The following is a 23,159-nucleotide window of genomic DNA, read 5'->3' as shown; positions in this document are numbered from 1 at the left end:
AAGATTTAAAGACTTGTTGTTTTTCACTGTGTCCGATACCTGCACACACACAAAAAAAAGAGAAAAAAGAGAAATAACCAGGAGATCCCCCTCCAACTTTATTGTGATTTGATTCCTCTTCTTCGTGCAGTGCTGTCTCATTTTTGTCTGAAGTGTCTGCAGGAAAATTTTAACACTCAGGTGAAATGTTAACACTGAGTGAGCACTGGCATTCTAAATGGCAATATAACAACTGCTGGTGTTGAGTTTGGGCTCTAGTCATGAGATTTAATCAACATTTATCAATGTGAAGTTTTTCATTTACAGCAAGTTCACTGCTGAGAACATGAATTGACAGGGTACTGTAATTTCTCCTTCAAATTTGAGACAAAAAATTCATAAAATTCCAAAAATGTTTTCATCTGTTTGAAATAAAATGTAAAGTGCTTTGAAATGTGATTTTAGATTCAGTAATTTTGATGCTGGGTTGTTATGGAGACAAAAAGCATCTTTCACATTTAAAAAACTGTCTTGCCTCTCTATCTGGTGTCATTGAGACCTTCCCAACAGACACGGATTTGTTCAATAACTGTGAGGTTCGATCCTTTCCATTCAAAGTAAGCTCTTTTCTCTTATTCCTTGCAAGTATATCAACAACTGCTCCCTATTCGAGCAATCCCTCTTGCTAGCCTGAGAGTGCTCTCTCCAGCAGTAATCAAGTTTAACCACTGACAATGGTGTCTCACTTACTTACGGTAATACATCCCTCTCAGGTGCCCATCTGATGCTAATTCCCCAGCTTCTGCCAAAACTCCAACACCTTTAAGGATGTGGCCATTCTTCTGAACCTCAGAAATGCACTGTTTCAGCTATTGCTGAGTATCCCAGAACATCACACCCTGCTGCCTCAGCCCCCTCAGATATTCGTTCAGTTCATTCCCCAGGTTAACCTGTTTCACTTCCACTTTCTTACTTCCCAAACATCCTAAGCCTTATTCCACTTTCCCTCTCAGTTGCACATGATTGTTCATTCTCAGTGATTAAAATGGCCCTTTTGATTGGCCCTTTTGATTTGTCTGTTGTTAAAATTATAAATATTATCTCGAACCCAGAGGACAACTCCACTGTCTTTCTTTGAATAGAAGAATCTCAACGAAAAAAAATCGAAAAAGACAGTTCAACTCTCCTTCAGTCTTGCATTAAACCGGTAGGCTTGATTTTTTGTTTAATGTCTGAGTCGAACTTTCAATTCATTTCTAATGTTGTGGGCTGACAGCACTATTACGGAGTCCCAATACAGGGGAAATTCAGGGGTGTCCCAATGTGGAATACCTTTTCATCCACCTAACTAGGGAACCCAGCTACACTACCAGAGAGGGAGGAACAAATTACTGCAAATGCTGGAATCGCTACTGAAAACAAAAACAAATGCTGGAGATGATAACGGGGCAGGCAGCATCCATGGAGACACAGCGACCTAACGTTTCGAGTACAGATGACTCTTCATCTAGACTCGAAACGTTAGATTGCTCTCTATTCATTGATGCTGCCTGACCTGTTTTTATCTCCAGTACTTTTTGCTTTCACAACCAGAGAGTTCGGGCGCTGCTGCTTCCCCAGAGTGACAGCTCCACCCGGGCTCCGTTCCATTCGCTCCCGGACTGAGTGGCAACTCCGCCCGGGCTCCGTTCCATTCGCTCCCGGACTGAGTGACAACTCCGCCCGGGCTCCGTTCCGTTCTATCCCGGACTGAGTGACAACTCCGCCCGGGCTCCGTTCCATTCTATCCCGGACTGAGTGACGGCTCCGTTCCATTCTCTCGGACTGAGTGACAGCTCCTCCCGGGCTCCGTTCCATTCTCTCCCGGACTGAGTGACAGCTCCTCCCGGGCTCCGTTCCATTCTCTCCCAGACTGATTGACAACTCTTCCAGGGGTCTGTTCCATTCTCCCCCGCATTGAGTGACAGCTCCTCCAACGCTCCGTTCCATTCTCCCCCGCATTGAGTGACAGCTCCACCCCTCGCGCCGGCTCCCGGGCACTTCCTCTCGCGCCTCCCCATCCGCTCACGCTTATTTGCTGCTTTGCAAAGATGGCGTGGAGGTGCACTGTGTCGAATTTGCGAGTGGTGACTTCCCTCTGCTTGCACGCTCCGATGCCCTGGCAGCCTTTGCACAGGACGGTACGGATCACCTGGCCGCTGCGGAATTTGAGCACCGGCAGACCGGCTCTCTCCGGTGCGTCTGCCTCCTTCTTTTGGGGGTGGTGGGGGGATAGTTGGAAGCGTTTAGCGAGAAAGCAGCAAAGTTAAGCAGAGCAGTGGCCGATCAAGAACTAAGTCAAGACCAGGTCATGATTGCAACTTAGCTTTATAGCGTTTTGGAATCTGAAAAAAAATCTTTATTTGCAAACGCTGGGCCTGGTTGTAATGTTTATTATCCTGTCGGTTTGATTTCTTATTTATACTTATGTGTAATTTGTTGCAGCGTTTTCCTAATTAGAGAGCTGGTGAGAGGTCAGATGGATTAAGGTGAGCTGACAAAAGAGTCAAATACTTGGCCAGGTTGGGGCCGTTTACTGTTATATTTAAGTTTTTTTAAAACAATAACGTCATTGTGCTTTTCATGTAAAGTTTGCATTCGGTTTTCTGTCACCTAGGAAAGAGTTCGTGGAAATGCATTTTTGAAAATCAAGTATGTATTTTGAAGTTGTAACACTAAAGGATTGCAGTGCACCGTGTCCTTCTAATTGCCCTGGGATCGGAGTGCAAGCACCTTTCGTTTTAAATCCCACAGCATTTGCAGCGACTGTATTACCTGGCATATTTAACAACTCTTTTATCTGCATATTCTGTGATAGGTGTGATATGAGAGTTTCGTTTCTAATCCATGGAATATGTAACAAACGTTTTTAGATAAGTCTGACTGAAGTACAGAGAAACTTCATTAGCAAATACTTTGTGACTAAATAAGGAATTTCATTTTTTTTCTTAAAAGAACTAAAGTTGTTGGCTTGTCTGCAAGTTGTTATCATTGTTATTTTAAACAGTCCTTTTCACTGAGGGTCACTTTGTTCCATACTGGTCTTATGCTGAGGTCACTGACTAATCCAATACTGGATAAGCAAACCCTATCACAGGTTGGACAAGTGATGTTTCCTGAAGTGGTGATCTTGCGCTCCTTCCATTGCTTGTGCTTGGCCTATGCCTGAGCCTAGGTGCGGGTGGGTACTGTAGTTGCTGGAGATTAGAGAGTGGTGCTGGAAAAGCACAGCAGGTCAGGCACCATCCAAGGAACAGGAAAATCGATGTTTCAGGCAAAAGCCCTTCATCAACAGGAATGTCTGAGCATGACAGAGGTGCTCGAAATTATTGGCACCTTCACAGGTGCTTCTTCTCCATATTGAAGTAATTCCCTTTAATTTGTATTATGTAGAATTCCTGGTGTTAGCTCTTATGTTTAAATATCTTGATCCTAACTTAAAAGTTTGATTTAAAGTGAGTTAACGAAACATCAGTACATTCCAATGTGCATGAGGAAAGTGGTAACTTTCAGAGAAGCTGTGGAGCGGTGAGGAAATGATTGGGCATTTTATTTTCCAGTTTAGTAACAAGTGGGAATTTGATATTGGACACAATCACTATTTGTTTTCAGAGATTTTGGACCAGAGGTACAATTTTTGAGGAAGGAATTGGCTGACTGGGTTTATTGGGTACTGACTAGATCTGATGAATGAAAGCAATCTGCTTGCTGATTGTCAGTGCGTTCTTTCTTCTCTCTCTCTCTTGCTTTTACCATGTACCCTGTTTAGTTTTTCCGATTTCACGGTTGAAGTAGTTTTAAGACAGTTTGCCATTTTTTTGGGGGGGTTTTCTGTGCCATGTGACATTGCTGCCTGAAGAAGTAGACTTTTTTATTCTTGCATGGGATGTAAGCATCTCTGACAAGGCTGATATTATTTGTCCATCTGCAATTAAGCTTGAGAAGGTGCTGATGAGTTGCCATTTTTTGAAGTGCTGCAGATGGTGATGTTCATAACCTTTTGTCCTTCTGGGTGGTAAAGATTGAAATTTTGGAAAGGGTTGCCAAGTTGCTGCAATTCAACTAGGGTATGAGACAGAGCCAGTGGTGTTGGGAGTGAGTGGTCAAGGTAGTGAATGGGATCTCAAACAAGAAGGCTGCCCTGTCCTAGATGGTGTGGGGTTTCTTCCACGTTGGAGAGTATACCATCGCATTCCTGACATGTGCTTTGTAGATGGTGAACAGGTTTTGGAGAGTCCGGAGGTGAGTTACTCACTGCAAGATTCCGAGCCTCTGACTTGTTCTTGTAGTCACAGCACTCATATGGCTTGTCCAGTTCCGTTTCTGGTCACTGGTAACCCCTAGGATGTTGGTGTGATTCAGTGATAATGTCATTGAATGTTAGCGGGAAATGATTAGATTCTCTCTTGGTGATGGTCACTGCCTGCCACAAATATTACTTATCACTTCAGTCGAAACCAGAATGAGGTCCAGAAATTTATACTGAATGCTTCCAAATCTGAAGTGTTGTGAAGACTGCTGAACATTGATTGCACAATGAACCTTCTCACTTCTGACCCTATGATGGAGGGAAGGTCATTGTTGCAACTGAAGATGGTTGGGCCCACTCTCAAGAAGTTGGATTTGTGCAATCGTAGTGTCCCTACCTATGAGTGAGAAAGTCTGGGTTCAAGTCCCATCTGCTCCCGTGGTGTGTCTTTACACATCTGAGCAGGTTGTTTTAAAGAAAGAAAAATCTCCGGCAATTAGGTGTGTCTGAGATAATTGGCCTCCAATCATCACAACTGTCTTCCTTTTTGCCAGGTTAAGACTCCAACCATTAGAAAAATTTCCCCTGATTCTCACTTACTTCAATTTTGCTCGGGTTCTTGATGCCACACCAGCTTAAATGCTACTTTGATGTAAAGAGCAGTCACTGTTGCCTTGCAGTCTGTGTTCCGACAGCATTTTTGTCAATGTTTACACCAAAGTTGTACCAAGTTCAGACACTGAGTTTCCATACTGGAACTGAAACTGAGCACAAGTGAAGGTTATTGTTGTGAAAGTATTGATGATAACACACTGTTGATAATAACTTGCCAATATTTCCATTTTTGGTGTATCATACATATAGTGCATAATTTCTTTGAAATGAGCAGTAATCTTTCAAACAGTTCTGCACTAGTTTAATCTCAAAAAGGTTGACTGATCAATATAACCAAGTGACAGATTCTATTGTGCAAAGATATTGTGCAAAGAAATACTTTAATACATTCGCCCACAGCATTGGAATTTGCTCTGTTCAGATTTTAAAATCTGTTTGTTCTTCCATCTATTGTTAGCTTCAGCCTTGCAGAAAGCCAAGTCTATAATGATTACTGGGAGTAGACTGATAGGGCAGTATAATTGACTTGGTTGGATTTGGCAGGTCATACTTGAGCCATTTTCTGTATTGTTGGATAGATGCAAGCATTGCAGTTGTACTAGAACAGCTTGACTTAGGACAGCACGTCTTCGGTACTCGTGCTAGGATGGTGTGGTGTAAAATTATGTCCCAATACATGTGTGAATCATAATGTAACACATGTATTGGGCCAAGCAGTGGAATGTAGTGTAAAATTCCAAGCAGTGGAATGTGGTGAAACGGTTAAAAATTATGTCCCAATACATGTGTGAATCTAACCGGAATGGAGGTGTTGCTTAGTCCCGTGTGAATCTTCTTATCTGTATGTAACCAGAATGGAATGTGTTTTTTAGCCTTGCTCTGCTGTTCACATGAATGTTTATATCTGGAAAAGAGTATATCAGCTGGAAAAGTCTCCAGTTCGGTGAGTCTGCTCCGGGGTTACGTTTAACCGCCGAGCGTGGGTTGTTGGCAACCGCTCTACGAGAACTGACGGCTCCCAGTTCCGGTAACATGTAGAGTGAGTATAAGCCAGACCCGTTGTGGCGACGCTGCGGGGAATAAAATGCCCATATTCTAGCAGACTCGCCTCTTGGTCGTTTGTTCTGTGTCAGACTACTCTCCTACGAACCTGACCTTGAGAATTTTTTAAAACAGATGGTGACAGGGTACAGAATCATTTTTGTGTCTGCAGCCATTTCTTAATAGTAAATGGAGAGAATCAAATTGTCTGAAGACATCTTTGTTGCTTGGGACCTCAGGAAGAATCTGTGATGGACTATCATGTCATACTTCTGACATTAACATTTGCAAATGTTTTGGCCTTATCTTTTACATTCATGTGCTGTGCTTCTGACTCATTTAAGGATTGGAAAATTTCTGGAGCTGCCTCCTGCAATTAATTGTTTATTATCTGCCACCAACTGAACATGGAAGGATTACAGACTTTCAATCATTTTATTGGTTATAGATTACAGGTACTTGTAATGTATGTATGTAGTACTCTGGGGCTTTAACAGCTTGGCAGTTCTTTTTTTAAGTATACCTGATATAGCTCTTGGCATACTGTCCTGCATTACTCATTTGAATAAGGGTTAGTTTCTTGGGTTGATGTTAATGGTCATGGGGAAGATATACAGGGAAACATGGTGTTCCAGATTATGATTAAACTTGACTGTTGCTAATGGCAAACACTGCCTCGTGGATAACCAGTTTTGGTTTGCTTAGAACTGTTCTGAATCTGAAATCTGGAACAAAAACAGAAATTGTTGGAGAAACTCCACATCTGTGGGGGAAAAAGCAGGGAAGAAAACCGTTTTGAAGAAGGCTCATTGAATTCAAAATGGTAACTCTGCCTTCCATGGCAGGATTTGAACTGAAGTCCCCACAAGGGTCTCTGAAGTAATAGTTTAGCGACAATACCACAAGGGCATCACCACCTCCTCAGTTTTCTCAAGGATTGTGACTGTTACCGATAATGACATGGATATGTGCATCTGTGACAATTGCCTTGGTGAGGACAAGATCAAGTAGTTTTTTTTCCTTGTACTTGATTCCTCACCAACTGCTACAGAAATAGACTTGTGGCAATGTACTTTTAAGATTTGGCCAGCTCTCTCAATAATGCACGCAAACCACTCTTGGTGATGGACATTGAAGACCTCTCACCTCAGAGTACATTCTGTGCCCCTTCCACCCTTAGTGCTTCCTTCAAGTCGTGCTCAACATGGAGGTGTACTGATTGACAACCTGAGAGAGGGCAGTAGGCATAAATCAGGAGGCTTTCCTGCCCATATTTAGACATATAATGGGATTTCTGTGGATCTGGAACAAATGTTCAGGGCTATCTTCCTTACTGTATGTGACTGTGCTATCATCTCTGATGGGTCTGTCCTGCTGATGAAACAAGACATACTAGAGATGGTGATAGTGCTGTCTGGGAAATTTGTCTGTGAGGTATGAGTTGGTGAATATAACTAGATCTGGCTATTGCTTGACTCATTTGTTGGACAACTCTCCCAATTTTGACATAAGCCAGTGGATGTTAGTAAGGAGGACTTTGCACAGTCAGCAGGGCTGTGAGTGGCATTGTCATTTCCAATGCCTCAGTCAATTGTCATGTGGTCCAACTGGTTTCATTACTAATTTTTCCCTGTGGTCTAAGTGAGTAACTTGCTGTGCCATTTCCGAAGTCAGTAAAAAGTCAACTATGCGGCAGTGGGTCGAGTGACATTTAGGCCAGACCAGCTAGGTAAGGCAGATTCCTCCCATAAATGACATCATTCAATCAGATGGGTTTTTATGGGAATCTAATGGATAAGTGATGCTCTCCTGGATTTTACTGACCTACTTGTTGAGAGATTTGTTGAGACCTAAGGGGCAACTTTTTCACGCAGAGGGTGGTACGTGCATGGAATGAGCTGCCAGAGGATGTGGTGGAGGCTGGTACAATTGCAACATTTAAGAGGCATTTGGATGGGTATATGAATAGGAGGGTTTGGAGGGATATGGGCTGGGTGCTGGCAGGTGGGACTAGATCGGGTTGGGATATCTGGTCGGCATGGACGGGTTGGACCGAAGGGTCTGTTTCCATGCTGTACATCTCTATGACTCTAATAGCCTTCCTCCAACTTTCTTCAGTTTGTGATAATGGCTTTCAAGTATTCAGTAATTTCCTTTAGTTGTATCATCTCATTGTGTGCAGTTTTGGAGGGTGTGCAGTTGTGATAAACTGGGATAAAGCTCCAATGTTGTGATATCTCAGCAAGTCTTTTGAGTGTGTTCAAAGTGACTAATAATAGTGTCTGAGCTGTTTGTTTTAAATAAGGATATGATTGTTTGGTTGGTTGATTGAGCTAGGTTCATGTGCCAGTTGTTCACATGTCCTTGTTGGAGAACAAAGAACAGCACGGGAGAATGAAATGTGAAGCCTTTGTTCAGTTTTCACGATAGTTAATTTGAATGTGCTCCACTTATTGATGAGCTAACAACGTTTTCATTTGACCATTTTACCTGATTCAACTTTATCAATTTAAGGTAGCCTATATGCTATGTTGGTGGTACTTGTTACGAGGCTCATTGACCACTGGAGGATACGCATTTAAGTAACAATATTATCAGAGCTCCTGATTATACATCAATCAGAATGTATTTAGATTTAAAGATGTGCCAACTTGCAACAAGCTCAGAGGTGAGCAGGAATACAAGGAAATGGCAGATAGAATTTGTTTTTGGTGGAAGTGTACCTGGCATATTGGGAGCATTGGGGAAGGGGACAGAATACCAAAGAACTGAGTAGTGATGGTGAAGGTACATTGATACTTTGCAAGAGGGGAAAGGAAGTAAAGGCAGGGTTGAGCTAGGAGGTGCATTCTCAAGGTAAGTTGTATTCTGGACACAAAATGGCACCCGGTTCAGAAACCAATCTCTGAGGATTGAATGAAAGACAGGCATATATTGGCTGGCTTTCAATTTGACAAGGAAGAAAGTGGAGAAAATTTTACAGCGAATAAGTGTAATATTTCCAAACATAAGTAATTCACACACCACTATCATCACTTTTATGATGATACTGATTTTTGTCAGACACATAATAGTATGATACTTAAAGTAAGCAAGCAAGGAACTACGTTTGACATTTACATGAAACTGCTGTGGAAAAATTTGTCTGTATTTCTAATAGAAGTCTTTGTTAATGTTCCAGGATGGGATGGCACAACCTAATCAGTGATGATGCTGTATTGCCTCCACAACAGAGCATGCAGTTCTAATTTGTTACACACCTACATAGGCAATTTCCATTTTAAATGTGGATATAGAGTTTATAGTAGTTGGCACGTAGATGTAATATATTTAATTAATATACACATAGGCCGTAATAGTGCCCATATGTCCTGCATAGAGCACCAGTTACTTTTGTCAACATACTGACCAAAGCAAACACCATTTGATGCAGTTTAACCAGTTATCCGTGTCCACGCATCCTATTACCTAATCCCATGTGGAATATCTAGTGACTATTACCACAATAATGTGAAAGGAACAAAATGTCAGCAGCATTAGTTTGTGTGCATTGCCTTTTCTTGAATAACATACAAATGGCAACACAAATTTTGTCTATGTGCAGGACTTTGGGAGAAACTTGGGTGGGGTGATGTGGACGTGTTGGACAAAGTTATATTTGGAAGGAGAGGTGAGAGATGCAATAGTTAAACTGCTTGGAGGAGAATGTGGCAGTTGTTTCAAGGATACTATCAGAAAAATGCCAGCAAAGCCATGTAGGGATCTGTGGACAGAGTAGAAAAAGAAAGGCTAGGATTGGGACTATGGATATTTCTAAATGAGTCTGTCTTTGAAAGTAGAATGGTGAATAAAAGGCTGCTGTTACTGAAAGAAAGCGAATGAAACTGGATATTTCTGGTTACTTTAAGGGAAATACATGGAGAAAAATCTTACAGGCTTCTTGTGTGTTGCTTTTCTGAATTGTTTCTGAATTGATTTTGACTCCCAATTTGGTAAAGCTACATATTTGGATAGAAGAGCAGAAGTCAGTAGAACATCAGAGGAGAAAACAACACAAGATCATAGTGCAATTAAAAACATAAAATTAATAACAAAAAATATAAATGTAGGGACTCCAACTAAGTTGGTTTATTGAGGACTCTGAGTTTATGCTAAAAGTAGTGACAGTTCAGGGTATCCAATATAAGATACAGAGAATTAATCAGGATACCCAATTTATAAAATGTCTTCTCAAGTCTTAATACAATGTGATCTCTGATCCATACTTCATTAAAAATGATCAAGACTCAAAAATGGTCTGTCTCATTTGAGTGGGTTTGTACTGAATATGAGAATGTGTACCATGAATAGTGGAGCGTATACTAAAGGTTGAGGTCAGTGTGTAACTAGTGTGCACGTAATCCAGTCTTGTATTCATCATGTTGTTCTGGTGTCCATCAACATATTTCTGCATCCATTGTCACCGGAAGGAACTTGCTGTGAAGCTACACAATGGAGGCTATATTTTAGTATTCTGCAGCAGAAATGATAAAGTTATCTGATAATTATTCAAGACCAGAAGTTATATTCACATTATGCATGATCATTGGGACTATTTTTTAATAGTTATGTCTGTTTTCATGGCCACTGTTGATTTAAGTGTAATGTTTTATATTTGTTGTTCGAAAACATCAGTTTATATATTACCATGCCTTACTGCCTTTCAGGGATTGAGTCTTAATGGATGTAAATTACAAATTGGGACTTGGTAACAAAGAAGCATTGTACACATGGCAAGGAATGTTGTATTTAATAAATACATGTGAACAAACAATGAAATTCTATGGAGCGGTCCTTGTTAAATTAGAAAAATGTTATTGTATTTCAGTCATGACTTAAGACTATATTCCTGTATTGTATAATTTAAATACTTTAATTTATGATTAGATATGTTACAGTATCTGAAGTACATCCTTAATCAGGAGTTCATAGCTTTAATAAAGAGCAAATTATATTTGATATGTAAATATTAATGTTACATGGATTGCTAAACCTTAGATAATCCGTTTGGTATTGGCTATTTTTGTATTCCAGCTCGCAAGTTTACAGACAAACATGAATGGGTGATGGTTGAAAATGGAATTGGTACAGTGGGGATTAGCAATTATGCCCAGGTGGGTGCTTCACTTATTACCATCCAATACAATTCTTTATATCAGTCTATCACTTCTAAACATTGTGATATTGGCTGTGCTTGTTTTAAGTGCACAAGCTTTGCTTGAAAGTTCTTGGACTTCGTCCATTACTGGGATAGCTGTTGCAAGATCAGCTTTTCCTAATCAAGTTTTACTCCTGGTGAGATCAAGGTTCACTTCAGTATCAGTGCTTATATGTTTTTACTACCCTTTTATGTACAATTGTTATCATTTGCCATTGTGAATACATTTTGTAGGCATGAATGTGGGCAAGTGCTGAACAAATTTTGGCACAGGAACTTGCTCCCCAGTAGTAATTTTGCACAATGTGATACAGTCTGTACTCCTATAATTGAGGTAACTGGCTCAGAATAATAGAGATCATATCAATTTATTTTTGTCATTTAAAATTTGCAGAAGTACAGCTCAAGCTTTATATTGAACAGGTAACTGACTCCTAACCATGTTTGAAAATTAGGCTATGGATGTAAGCCTGCATCAGTACAGTATTTTTCCCATGCATTGCAGGTACACAAAATCTAGCCAAACACTCTGGGCCATTTAAAAATAAATCCAGACATTTTAAGAAACATGTATTGTTTTCAGAAGTTTGGTAAGCCTTGGTTAAAATAGTTGTATTAAATATTGCACCCGTGTGTGCACTGTGTTTCAAACAATGTGACTTCACAAAACCAGAGTCAGAGACATTAGGGACGTTTAAGTGACTGCTGGAAAAGCACATGGATGGCAGTAAATTGAGGGGTGTATAGGCTAGGTTGGTCTTAGATTAAGATAAATGCTCAGCACAACATCGTGGACCGAAGGGCCTATACTGTGCCGTGCTGTTCTATGTTCTAATGTTGTCACTTGGTTCTTACCACTTATCTGCAAACAAAACTTAAAGTTAGAAAAAGAAATGGCTTCAATACCAAAGTTTTGAACACAGTACAGAATAACACAACAAATGAATTATTCCACTTGAGTTGAACACTATATAGGACAAAGCATGCTCTTAATTTGCACCCTATTTAATACCTTAAATATTCACTCCCTCTAAGATTCGCACAAAGTTGAAGTACATTACTGAGTCTTCTTCAGTAGCTCTTCCCAATCCCTGAAGACTAAAGAGCAACAGGTACATGGGAACATTATTGCCTCCAATCTAGACTTGACTACTAACTGTTCTAGGTGGGTTATCTTATGGGGACAGTTTTGATAGACTAAGCTTATATACATTGAGTTTAGAAGTGACTTGTTTGAAATTTGGAAAATCATGAGAGGTCATGATCGGGTGGATGTGGAAGAAATGTTTACACTAGTGGGGACTCTGGAACAAGGGTCACTTTTAAAAATAAGACATGGCCCATTTAAGACAGTTGAAGATAATATTGTGTTCTCTAGAGAGTTATGAATCTTTGGTATTCGTTTCCTCAAAAGGCAGTGAAAACAGAAATTGAATATTCTTAAGGCAAAGACCGATTGTAGCTTTTAAATGTCGAGCAAAGGAATGAAAAATTATTGAAGTAGGTGGGAACATGAAACAATAAGATCAGCCATATTCTTATTGAATGACAACTATCAAGGGACCAAATGTTCGTCTCCTGCTTTTAATTCAAATTTTTATAAACCTCTCTCATTCCTGACTTGCAACTATATTGCTGTTCCTTCAGCATTGCTGAGTCCAAGTCTTTGGAATTCTCTTTGTAAGTGTATTTTTATGCACTTCGTGCATGAACCACAGTGGTTTAAGAAGGCAGCTCATCACGATGTCCACAAGGATAATTGGGGACGGACAATAAATTCTGGCCTTACCAGCAATTCCGCATTCTGTGAAATGAATTAAAAACATGACTTATTGCATTATTGGAAATTTCTGAAGGAACCTTGCTGCACCGAAACGGCTCAGTGATTAGTATTGCTGCTTCACAGTGTCCGGGACCCAAGTTCAATTCCACCTTCTGCTGACTGTCTGTTTCTGTGGAATTTGCACATTCTCCCCTTGTCTGTGTGGGTTTCCTCTGGGTGCAGGTTAGATGGATTGGCTATGCCAAACTGCCCATAGTGTTCGGGGATGCGCAGTCTAGGTAGATTACCCATGGGAAATAAAGGCTAAGTGGATTAGCCATGGGAAATGCAGGGTTACAGGGGTGATTATAGGAGGGATGCACTTCGGTGCGTCATTGTGGATGTGATGGGCCAAATGGCCTGCTTCCACACTGTCGGAATTCTATGATTCTAAGTTCTGGCTGTTGGCTTTCAACCTGGCCAATAAAACTTAGTTAGGAAATTTGGGAAAAGTATATTAAAGGCAATAAATCTTGGAAGTATTTAAGGAAGGGTATTTTGAATAGCTAAAAGTTTCAGATCCTGGTTTTGTGCAGAACCTCCAGATGTTCATTTCTATTTGGAAATTGTTTGCTGGAAGCATCTTTGTTTAAAAGCCTCTGTCTGCAAACGAGCAGATTGGTTATAATTTTAGTTAGATGTGACACTTGCTATTCGATAAATGAGATACTTGTTTCTTCCATAATACCTATTTATACAAATAGTATAAATTTCCTATTTCATACTTAATGTTAATGAAGTACAAAGTATCCTTCTGAACTCATCTTGTCCATGAGATTGACCTTTGGTCCTGTGACTCCATTTCTACTAAATTGCTAAGCACCTGATATGGCTTCCTCATTGATTGAAATTGTAAAGGCTTTCCTTTATGCAGTGACTGTCCCCTTCTCTTTCAAAACCACCCTCATCACTTTGCACAAAAGTAAAGCCATCCTTCACTCTTTCGTGCTTGGCTCATCATTGACCTATCCCTGGTCTTTCTTTGCCCTGTAATGCCCTTGTAGTTGTTGCCTCCCATCTTTAGAGCATTTCCATGTTTGAATATCACTCTTAGCATCATCAGCAGCAATAAGTTGGATTCATGTAGCCCCTTTTACTGTGTAACATCCGAAGGCTCCAATCTGCAATGGTGGCTTGATGAGCGTCTAGTATTGAAAGAAGAAAACTTTCGAGTAAAAGTCGAGAAGACTAAAGATATTCTCTTTGGTTCATTTACAAACTCTTGTTTCATTGCAACTGATTCCAACGTACTTTTCAGTCACAGTCTCTGGCTAAACTAAACATTTCAGCCTTGGTATTCTTTTTGATCTTGAGTTGAGCTTCCAATCCCAATTAATCTCCATGTTTGCTCCCAACTCCAGTACCTGTAATGCCTTTCCTTCTGTCTGAACCATCAGGTGCTGAAATTGCCATTTGTAAATGAGTTTGTCATCGCTGCACTATTGAAATGTTGCCCAGATTGACCTTTTGATCCTCCAAAGCCAATAAATTATAGTTCATCCATATCCTTTCTAACCTTGCCCTGTACCAAGTCTTATTCAACCAACACGCCTTTTCTTGTTGATCTATGTTACCTTCTGACCCTCCATCACTTTGGTTTTTAAAAAATTTCTAGTATCTAAATCCTTTTTGCCAGTAGTGGGATGAGGCGTCTCCATGTATTGAAGAGTGTAATTGATTTTAAAAAGATTACGTAAGTTTTTTTTCATCAACTTTGGATGTAGTAGGTGTATAGTGGAAGACATTTGAGGGAAATACTGTATTAGTAACATCACTAAACTAGCAACCCCTTCTGTAAATACCACAAAGACACCTGGTCAAATTTAAATTCATTTAATAAATGTGGAATATAAAGTTAGTCTCTGTAATCAGTATAGCACTACCATCAATTATTATTTTAAAAAATCACCTGGTACTAACGATCTTCCAAGGAAATCCTGCTGTCCTTACTTGGTCTGGCCTATGTGTGACTCCAGACCTGCAGTAGCTTGGTTGACTCTTGTGTACCCTTTGAAATGGTCAAGCAAGCCATTCAAAGCTGGCTTTGCAAATGACACTTGCACTCCATGAAAGAATGAAGGGAAGTAAACTGGCAGAAGATGCTAAAATATTGAAGATGTTTAAAATATTTCAAAAAATACCTAAAATATTAATGTTGAGCTGTTCTGAGATTTCATAAGTACATGTTGCACAAAAGAGAATTAACAATGTTAAATGAATGATAAAGATTCAGATGCACAATAGTTAATTACTTTTTTCTTTAGGAAGCTTTAGGAGATGTTGTATATTGTGGATTGCCAGAGATAGGCACAAAGTTAAACCAATTGGGTGAGTATTGATTTTGTTCCATTGTCTTAAACATATTAACTAATTAGCGAGTTTTGAGAAGATTTGTAGCTGAGGTTGAGGTTTTGGATGTAGGTTTGCTCGCTGACCTGAAAGGTTCATTTCCAGATGTTTCTTTGCCCTCTAATGTCACTTACAAAATACCGTGCAAGGACTGTAACAAACACTACATTGGACAAACAGGCAGAAAAGTAGCCACCAGGATACATGAACAAAAAGACATAACCATCTCTCACTAGTATCCTCACATACAGATGAGGAAGGACACCACTTCGACTGGGACAATACATTCTTCCTAGGACAAGCCAAACAAAGACACGCATGAGAATTCCTAGAAGCATGGCATTCCAACCGGAACTCTATCAACAAACACATCGAGTTAGACCTCATCTACCACCCCCTGAGAAAAGGAACAGGAAGTGACTTCACCACAGGAAATAACATCACTACAGGAAATGGCATCACCAACCCAAAGAAACCCAAACATATAAATAGAAAGCAGGAATTTTCAGCATTGCTTTGCATGAGGTCCACTGAAGATGTTAAGATAATGAAATCTGGAAATGAACCTTTCAGCTCAAGGAGCAAGCCAATTCCAAAATATTAACTAATCTTTTTGGAAAATCGTAAGTAATTGAATGGGGTGGATGTGATGTAGGATACTGCTTGTGCCAAGCAAGCATTCAAGGCTAGTCATTCTTGACAGCTCTCTTGTGCCTCCAAATGTCTGACTGCAAATCAGCATTGATAGAATCTGGAAAATATTTAACAACAAAAACAAATTTCTGTAAAAGCTCAGCAGGTCTGGCACTATCTGTGGAGAGAAATCAGAGTTAACATTTTGTGTTGAGTGACCGCTCCTCAGAACTCAGAAAAACATTGCTGACCTTTTCCTCTTGATCTGGTATAACGTGTTTGAAAGTACAATCCAAGATAAAGCATGAGTAATTGAAATTGATGCATAGAGCTCATTAAGTGAGAGCTTCTATAGGCCAAACTGTCTACCAGGTGCAATCAATCACCAAACGGAGTTATCTTAATCTGTACTTCCTTGAAAATGCATTTATATTTGACACAAGTACCTATATTGAAGTAAATTGTTCAATGCTATATCAGTTAGTGATGTACTGTTTTGGTTCATTATTAACAACAGAGAAAATGAGAGTTTATAAATCTTCATTATAAATTCTTGTTTACACTCAATACAACCTTTGTTGAATGAAGGCTGCACTATAGTTTTTCATATTATAAAAAGTAAACAGACAAGTGAAGCAAACATGAAGAAAGCAGTTTAAACTCTGTCTTGTTGTGGCAGCCTTGAGCTGTTTCTTTCCATCTGTCAGCCATTTCCGTGGCATAAATGAAATGTGTTTTTGGCTTGATAGCACAGTACGACTATTGTCAGTGTTGTGAACAGTTTAAATTTCTTCAAAAATGTTAGCACCGTAAAAAGTGTATTGTACGGCAGTTTCTATATATTAAATTTCCCTTCCGCAGATGAATTTGGTGCTCTGGAAAGTGTGAAAGCTGCTAGTGAATTGTATTCACCCCTGACTGGAGAGGTAACTGATATAAATAAGGCTCTTGCTGACAATCCAGGACTAGTCAATAAATCTTGCTATGGAGAAGGTATGTGAATTAATCTTAGAAACCTGAAGGTTTAAACTTTTCAGTACACAGACACCTACGGGGGAATGGTGGCTGGAAACAAGGATATATTTCCTTGATAATTATTTGAAGCTGGTAACCAGTAAAGTAACCTCCATTTTAATTAACATCATTATAGTTTGATTTATTTCAACTGTGGAATTATTCAGTGATGTTTAAATTATACTCAACATGAATTTTGGCCACGATTATAAGCATTTCAATTAGCCATGCGTGACTTCATGTTACAATGCAGTTTCCACTCTCTGTGCTCCAGTTATCTGCCAGAAGTTTTACAGAAGAAAACTCCACATTTGCCATTGTTTGACTGGTGTAATATCACAGCTGAATTGACACTTTGCAGTGTTCTTCTGCTTCCCCACATTCTTGACCATAAGGTGTTGTCATAATTAGATGCGCAAAGTTAACATAGAGTCATAGAGATGTACAGCATGGAAACAGACCCTTCCGTCCAACTCATCCAGGCCGCCCAGATATCCCAACCCAATCTAATCCCACCTGCCAGGACCCGGCCCATATCCCTCTAAACCCTTCCTATTCATATACCTATCCAAATGCCTCTTAAATGTTGCAATTGTACCAGCCTCCACCACTTCCTCTGGTAGCTCATTCCATACCAGTACCACCCTCTGTGTGAAAACGTTGCCCCTTAGGTCTCTTTTATATCTTTCCCCTGTCACGCTAAACCAATGCCCTCTAGTTTTCGACTCCCCGACCCCAGGGAAAAGACTTTGCCTATTTACCCTATCCATGCCCCTCATAATTTTGTAAACCTCCATAAGGTCACCCCTCAGCCTCCGACGCTCCAGGGAAAACAGCCCCAGCCTGTTCAGCCTCTCCCTATAGCTCAAATCCTCCAACCGTGAAGACTCTTAAATTGCTGCCAATTTCCATTGACCGGCAGAAAGACCTCTTCTAACACGATGGATAATGAAAGTTTCACTTAATTTTAAAATAAGTGGGAAGAAAGTCAACAAAATGTTTTTGGACGCGTTGCACTTGTCATTGTGCAACCGACTCATCAATGAGTCAGCATTTCGTATGTTGATCTTCAGACCTTTACAATCAATATGCCTGTTTTCATTATCACTTAATTAGATGACCATTTGTCTGTAGCATTCCATTAGCTAGGAACAGCCATGTCTATGGTACCATGTCCATTTGAATTCATTTTGCAAGAAATGGAACTGCCTCTTCATAATGACTATATAGCATCATGGTTTCAAACCCTGGTGTCCTCGCTTTTCCAAGTCACATCCTTCGTGTTACTCACCAAAATAATCCAACTATTGACTCACATTCTTCACTTAGGAATGTGCCAGAAGTTGAGGCTGGCCATTTACTATTCTTCTCTTTTCACTCTGACCATTTTATTAAGCTAATTCTTTAAGCCTATCACCTTAGATTCTCTCTGAGCCAAATTTCTGATTCCACACCTCAACCCATAATGTAATTAACAAAATCTGTTTTCTGTTGCCTCTCTCAGATTCCTCAGTACCACTACTCCTACACTGCAAAATAACACTCTTTGCTTCCATTCTCTCCCACTATTGCATTATCTAAGACCTTCCGTTTTCTTTTTCTGTTTTAGAGCCTCCAGCTTAACTCCGTCTCCAACTGTAACGCTGAGCTTGTGTTGCTCAAAATCACAAACAGTACCTTGCTCGGATGTGAATGAGACTTTTGCCATTTTCTCATCCTCCTGGATTCTTCCCTGCTGCCTTTGGGATTATCAATCCGTTCAGCCCTCTCTGCAGTTCACTTGTAATGTGTTGGTTTCTCAAGGTCCTATTTATAGTTTGCATGTGACAGTGCAGGGATAATTTTCTGAAATCCTCATCAATGGTGCTCAGGTTTAATGGTTAGAGATTCACAGGTAACCCATGCGTAATATTTCTAATTATAGATGACCAATGTACAAGCTCCATTCACTGTAGTGCAAGCTACAGCTATTGGCTACTGCTTCTGGTCACATGGTCATCTCTTGTGGACTTTCTGGTTCCATCCGAGATCCTTCTCTCTGCTATTTACGGTTTCCTTACACAAAGCGTGCGATCAACATTGCAGATATAGGATGTTGACTCTCGTTCACCGTGCTCCTGCCTTGTTGAGTAACAAACCTGGAGCTAGGCCTAATTTACTGAGTCAAACTGAAATTGCCTTCAGCTTAATAATAACTTCCACAAATCCTACTGGTAGCTACATACTTTCGGCTTGATTCCACTAAAATTCCTGGCAATCACTGTTGTTGAACCTTGACATCTTACACAATCCGTAATTAATCCCATACTCATACCATTTTCTTCCCATTTCAAAAACAGATTTTTTTTTTAATTTGTTCATGGGACCTGATGATTCTTGGCTTGGCCAGCATTTGTTGCCCATCCCAAATTGACTCTTGAACTGAGTAGCTTGCTAGAGCAATTTCAGAGAGCAGTTGCAAATCGACCACATTGCTGTGGGTCTGGAGTGACATGTAGGCTAGGCCAGATAAGGATGGCAGATTAGAGTCGAGAGTGTGGCTCTAGAAAAGCACAGAAGGTCAGGCAGCATTCGAGGGGAAGGAAAATCAACGTTTTGTGCAAAAGCCCATCTTCACTTTGGTCGAGGATGGCAGATTACCTTCCCTGAAAGTCATGAGTGAATCATTTGAGTTTTTGTAACAATCGGCAGTGACTAACATGATTGCTAATAAGTGACATTTTAATTCCAGATTTTCATTAATTCAAATTTCACCATCTGCCAAGGATTTGAACCCATGTCCCCAGAGCATTCGCCTGGGTCTTTGGAATGTTGATCCAATGACGATACCACTGCTCCCCGTGACTGCTCCTTCACCAGACCGCTTTCTCTCTTTCCCCTCCCTTTACTCCCCATCATCATCATATAATTTTGGTTTGCTCTGCTTTGTTTGATCCCTCCATCTCTACCTTCCCTAAACTCCATTTGGAATCCTATAACTCTGATTTTAACACAGAATGTTAATCAGTATGGTAATCAAGAGTTTCTGCCTTTACCCCATAACAGTGGGATTGGGAATGGTCAGACCAGCCATGATCTCATTGAATGCAGGACAGATTCAGTGGGCTGAATGGCTTCTAAGTTATGCATTCACCTACACAGGATTTCTCAGTCCGATCGTTGTGATTTGCAATGCCCTGCCAAATTGATTTTGGAAACCCAGTGGGTGGTTTGATGTTCGGCTCAGTGGCTGTTCCTCTAGTGGCCGTTCCTGCACATGTTTCCATGCTCTCTCTTTAGAAGCCTATTTTTCTGCCATTATGTCCCTGCTGTCTCGCCCTTCCTCCCCTTCCTCTTGTTTGATGACTTCTTGGCTCAAATCCTTCAATATGCAGGGAAGCTTCTGACTCAACTTGTCATTGGTACAGCTGGAGATGCTGAGAGAGTCCCCACATATGCACATCTATGCTACTTCAGTTTAAACTTCCATTGCCTGTTTTACCCTGCCCAGACTACTGCATCATTGCAATGTCTTTGGGATCAGAAGCCCTGAGTTGTTCAGGTATTGACTGTTTGCCCAATACTCACGTTGTTTTTCTTACCAATTTACTCTGAGCTTTTCACAGCAGGTTTAAACATCATCTTCTCAAGTATATCAGCTGGAGAATCAAAGCATTCCAACCCCCTGCAAAATTCACAATCTCACCAGGGACAGGGCTCATTTCCCCCAAGCATCCCTTCTCCTGTCTCACCTTCTGGAATCTCTGACTCTCTTGTCCAGTTGATTGAAGAATCAGCATTATTGTGGAGTAGGGAGGTCGTCTCTCATTTTGCGGGGATAAGTTGGTGGTTCTGAGATCTGCTGGTACATTGACGAACCCTGCTGAGGAGGGTGAGGGATGATATAGAACACTATCCAGAGAAATGCCTGCCACAGGAAATTAATAATTATAGTCTTACAATCTTCAAAATATTTTCTACTACAAAATAATTGTAAATAGCACAATTCACACAGGCTTTTAGACAATTAAATTCTTTCTTACTGGGATCTGGTTTAAAAAAAGGTGGGCATGGCTTACCTTTCGCTAACAATTGTTCTCTGTGGGACAGCTAGATTGTTGATATTCTCTGCATATCTGAAGTTGCTGGATTTTATATCTGAGCCAGGAATGCAGATCACAGTCATTGCAGTGGCTGCTTCTAGGAAAATGCCAGGTTTTATATTTTCTACTATTGTAAGCATTCTGTGGCTGCGTTTGAATACAGATATAAAGATGTATGTGAAATATTTTCCTGATACATGATTGATCTGTGAATTATTAAATGATGCTAATAAAACTTCAAACATGAGTAGGAAATAGTAAAGCCTAAGGTCCTGTAGTTTTAAGACAGCTCGTTGGTAATGGGAAAAAATATTTCTATCGGGTATTTCTCTTTCTAATGTATATTTCCCCAAACAGATTATCTGGGGTTATTTTGGAAAAATGTGTAGCCATGCCGTTTTATAAATGTTTATTTTCATAGATGAGAGTCTTTCAGGTAACTTCATATTTTGTCCTTCTTTTGTAAGAAATGTAAATATATTCTTTCCCTGAATTAAGTCTATTAGCTTTTGAAATCACATCTCTTGGAGGAAAAAAAATTTGGTTTTTAGATTGACTGACTTGAAATTAATCTAATATATTCCAAAAACTTTGAGGAGAAAGTGAGTTCTGCAGATGCTGTAGATCAGAGCTGATAATGTGTTGCTGGAAAAGCGCAGCAGGTCAGGCAGCATCCAAGGAGCAGGAGAATCGACGTTTCGGGCATGAGCCCTTCTTCAGGAATTCAATTCTCCTGCTCCTTGGATGCTGCCTGACCTGCTGCGCTTTTCCAGCAACGCATTATCAGCTCTATTCCAAAAACTTCTCAAGAAACCTTTAACATATTTCTTAAGTAACTTGGGAAATAAAATATTTGAATATCAGGAATATTTTGAACTTCATGTTTAATTTATTTTTACGTGCAGCTATATATCGTAGTGCAAAAAGGAACTTTTGTTACACTTTTCATGTAGTGACCTGGTGATTTTTCTTAACAGGTTGGCTTATTAAAATGACAATTGATAATCCTGCTGAAGTTGATGAATTGATGGATGAAGAGGGCTATGAGAAATTCCTAAAATCCATTGAAGACTAAGTCATTCTTCATTCTTAGCAATAAAATAAAATGCTCATCTGTTCCTGTGTATTTAGCAATGATGGTGATGGGTTGAATATCAAGGCTCTTGACTTGAGAAGCAACTGTAATTTATAAGGAGTGCAGTTCAATGTGATCCTCTTAAAGTAGTCATAATGGAAATAGTTGGTTTTACAGTATCTCAGCAATTGAAAGATGAGCAATATATTGGCCATAAATTTAACCAATCAACCGTAGATTGTAATTAACTTCAAATTTTTATTTGATACAATGGAACTAGTCAATAATGTATAAAGCTGGTCATATGGCACTGAAATCATGACAAGGTCCCTTTTTTTTTGACCAAGGATATTACAGCTATGTTGTGAATTTTTTTTTTATTTTCAGATTATTTTGCTCTCTTGAAAGCCATGATGTTCACTTTTAAATGGCTTCAGTTGTAGCTATTTTTCTACAGATTAAATCAGAATTTAGTGATGGGTGGCTAATTGGTAATAAAACTCACATAACTGGAAAACCCCACAGCTGTTGTATTTTGTTGTTCTACCTCCATTGTACAGTGAACACAAAGTCTACGCTTGTTAATTTTATCATGGTAAATGGTCTTGTTTCATTCGGTTTTTATATTGTTCTTCATATTTGTAAAGCATCCTTTTGAACATCTGTCATTCTGAGATTGCAAGTGATTGAAGAGAATAATAGAAGCAACACAATATAATTCAGGGGCAATTATTGTATGTACATCAATCTTTATTGTGCTTTGTACATTTCCTCCAGATTTCCATGTTTCTACGTAGGATTTATGCTTCTCAATTAAGGTACCAAATAAGTTGTTTTTGCTGCAGGATTTGTTCCAACATGAAGGATAGGAATACTCATACTGCAAAGATGACTCTGTAGACCAAGTACACTTGACTGTAATCTTTCTTGGCATTAAAAAAAAATTGAAAATTTTAGTGTGGGAATGTGGTGGAAAAATGTGGATGTGCATGAACAGATCATTTAAATATGTAATTTCCACTACTTGAGATTTTTTCTTGGCATATAGATCATTTCTAAGACAA

General features: G+C 39.7%; 1 protein-coding gene across 1 annotated transcript; it reads left to right on the top strand.

Moving 5' to 3' along the window:
- The first annotated feature begins 1,967 nt into the window (after positions 1-1,967).
- LOC122558275 (glycine cleavage system H protein, mitochondrial-like) lies at positions 1,968-23,049 on the top strand. The gene is made up of 5 exons (XM_043706673.1): positions 1,968-2,214; positions 10,997-11,076; positions 15,207-15,270; positions 16,786-16,917; positions 21,998-23,049. The coding sequence occupies exons 1-5, from the start codon at positions 2,070-2,072 to the stop codon at positions 22,093-22,095; spliced, it is 519 nt and encodes a 172-aa protein (XP_043562608.1). The 5' UTR covers positions 1,968-2,069; the 3' UTR covers positions 22,096-23,049.
- The last annotated feature ends 110 nt before the right edge of the window (positions 23,050-23,159 follow it).

Source organism: Chiloscyllium plagiosum, chromosome 17 (assembly GCF_004010195.1).
Source record: "Chiloscyllium plagiosum isolate BGI_BamShark_2017 chromosome 17, ASM401019v2, whole genome shotgun sequence".
In the NCBI taxonomy this organism is placed as follows: Eukaryota; Metazoa; Chordata; class Chondrichthyes; order Orectolobiformes; family Hemiscylliidae; genus Chiloscyllium; species Chiloscyllium plagiosum.
This window is presented reverse-complemented; position numbering and strand designations above follow the sequence as displayed.

Excerpts from the sequence above, each read along its gene's own strand:
- LOC122558275 (XM_043706673.1), top strand. The coding sequence starts at position 2,070 with ATGGCGTGGAGGTGCACTGTGTCGAATTTGCGAGTGGTGACTTCCCTC. Across the intron at positions 2,215-10,996 it reads CGGCAGACCGGCTCTCTCCG|CTCGCAAGTTTACAGACAAA; the intron begins GTGCGTCTGCCT and ends TTTGTATTCCAG. Across the intron at positions 15,271-16,785 it reads CACAAAGTTAAACCAATTGG|ATGAATTTGGTGCTCTGGAA; the intron begins GTGAGTATTGAT and ends TCCCTTCCGCAG.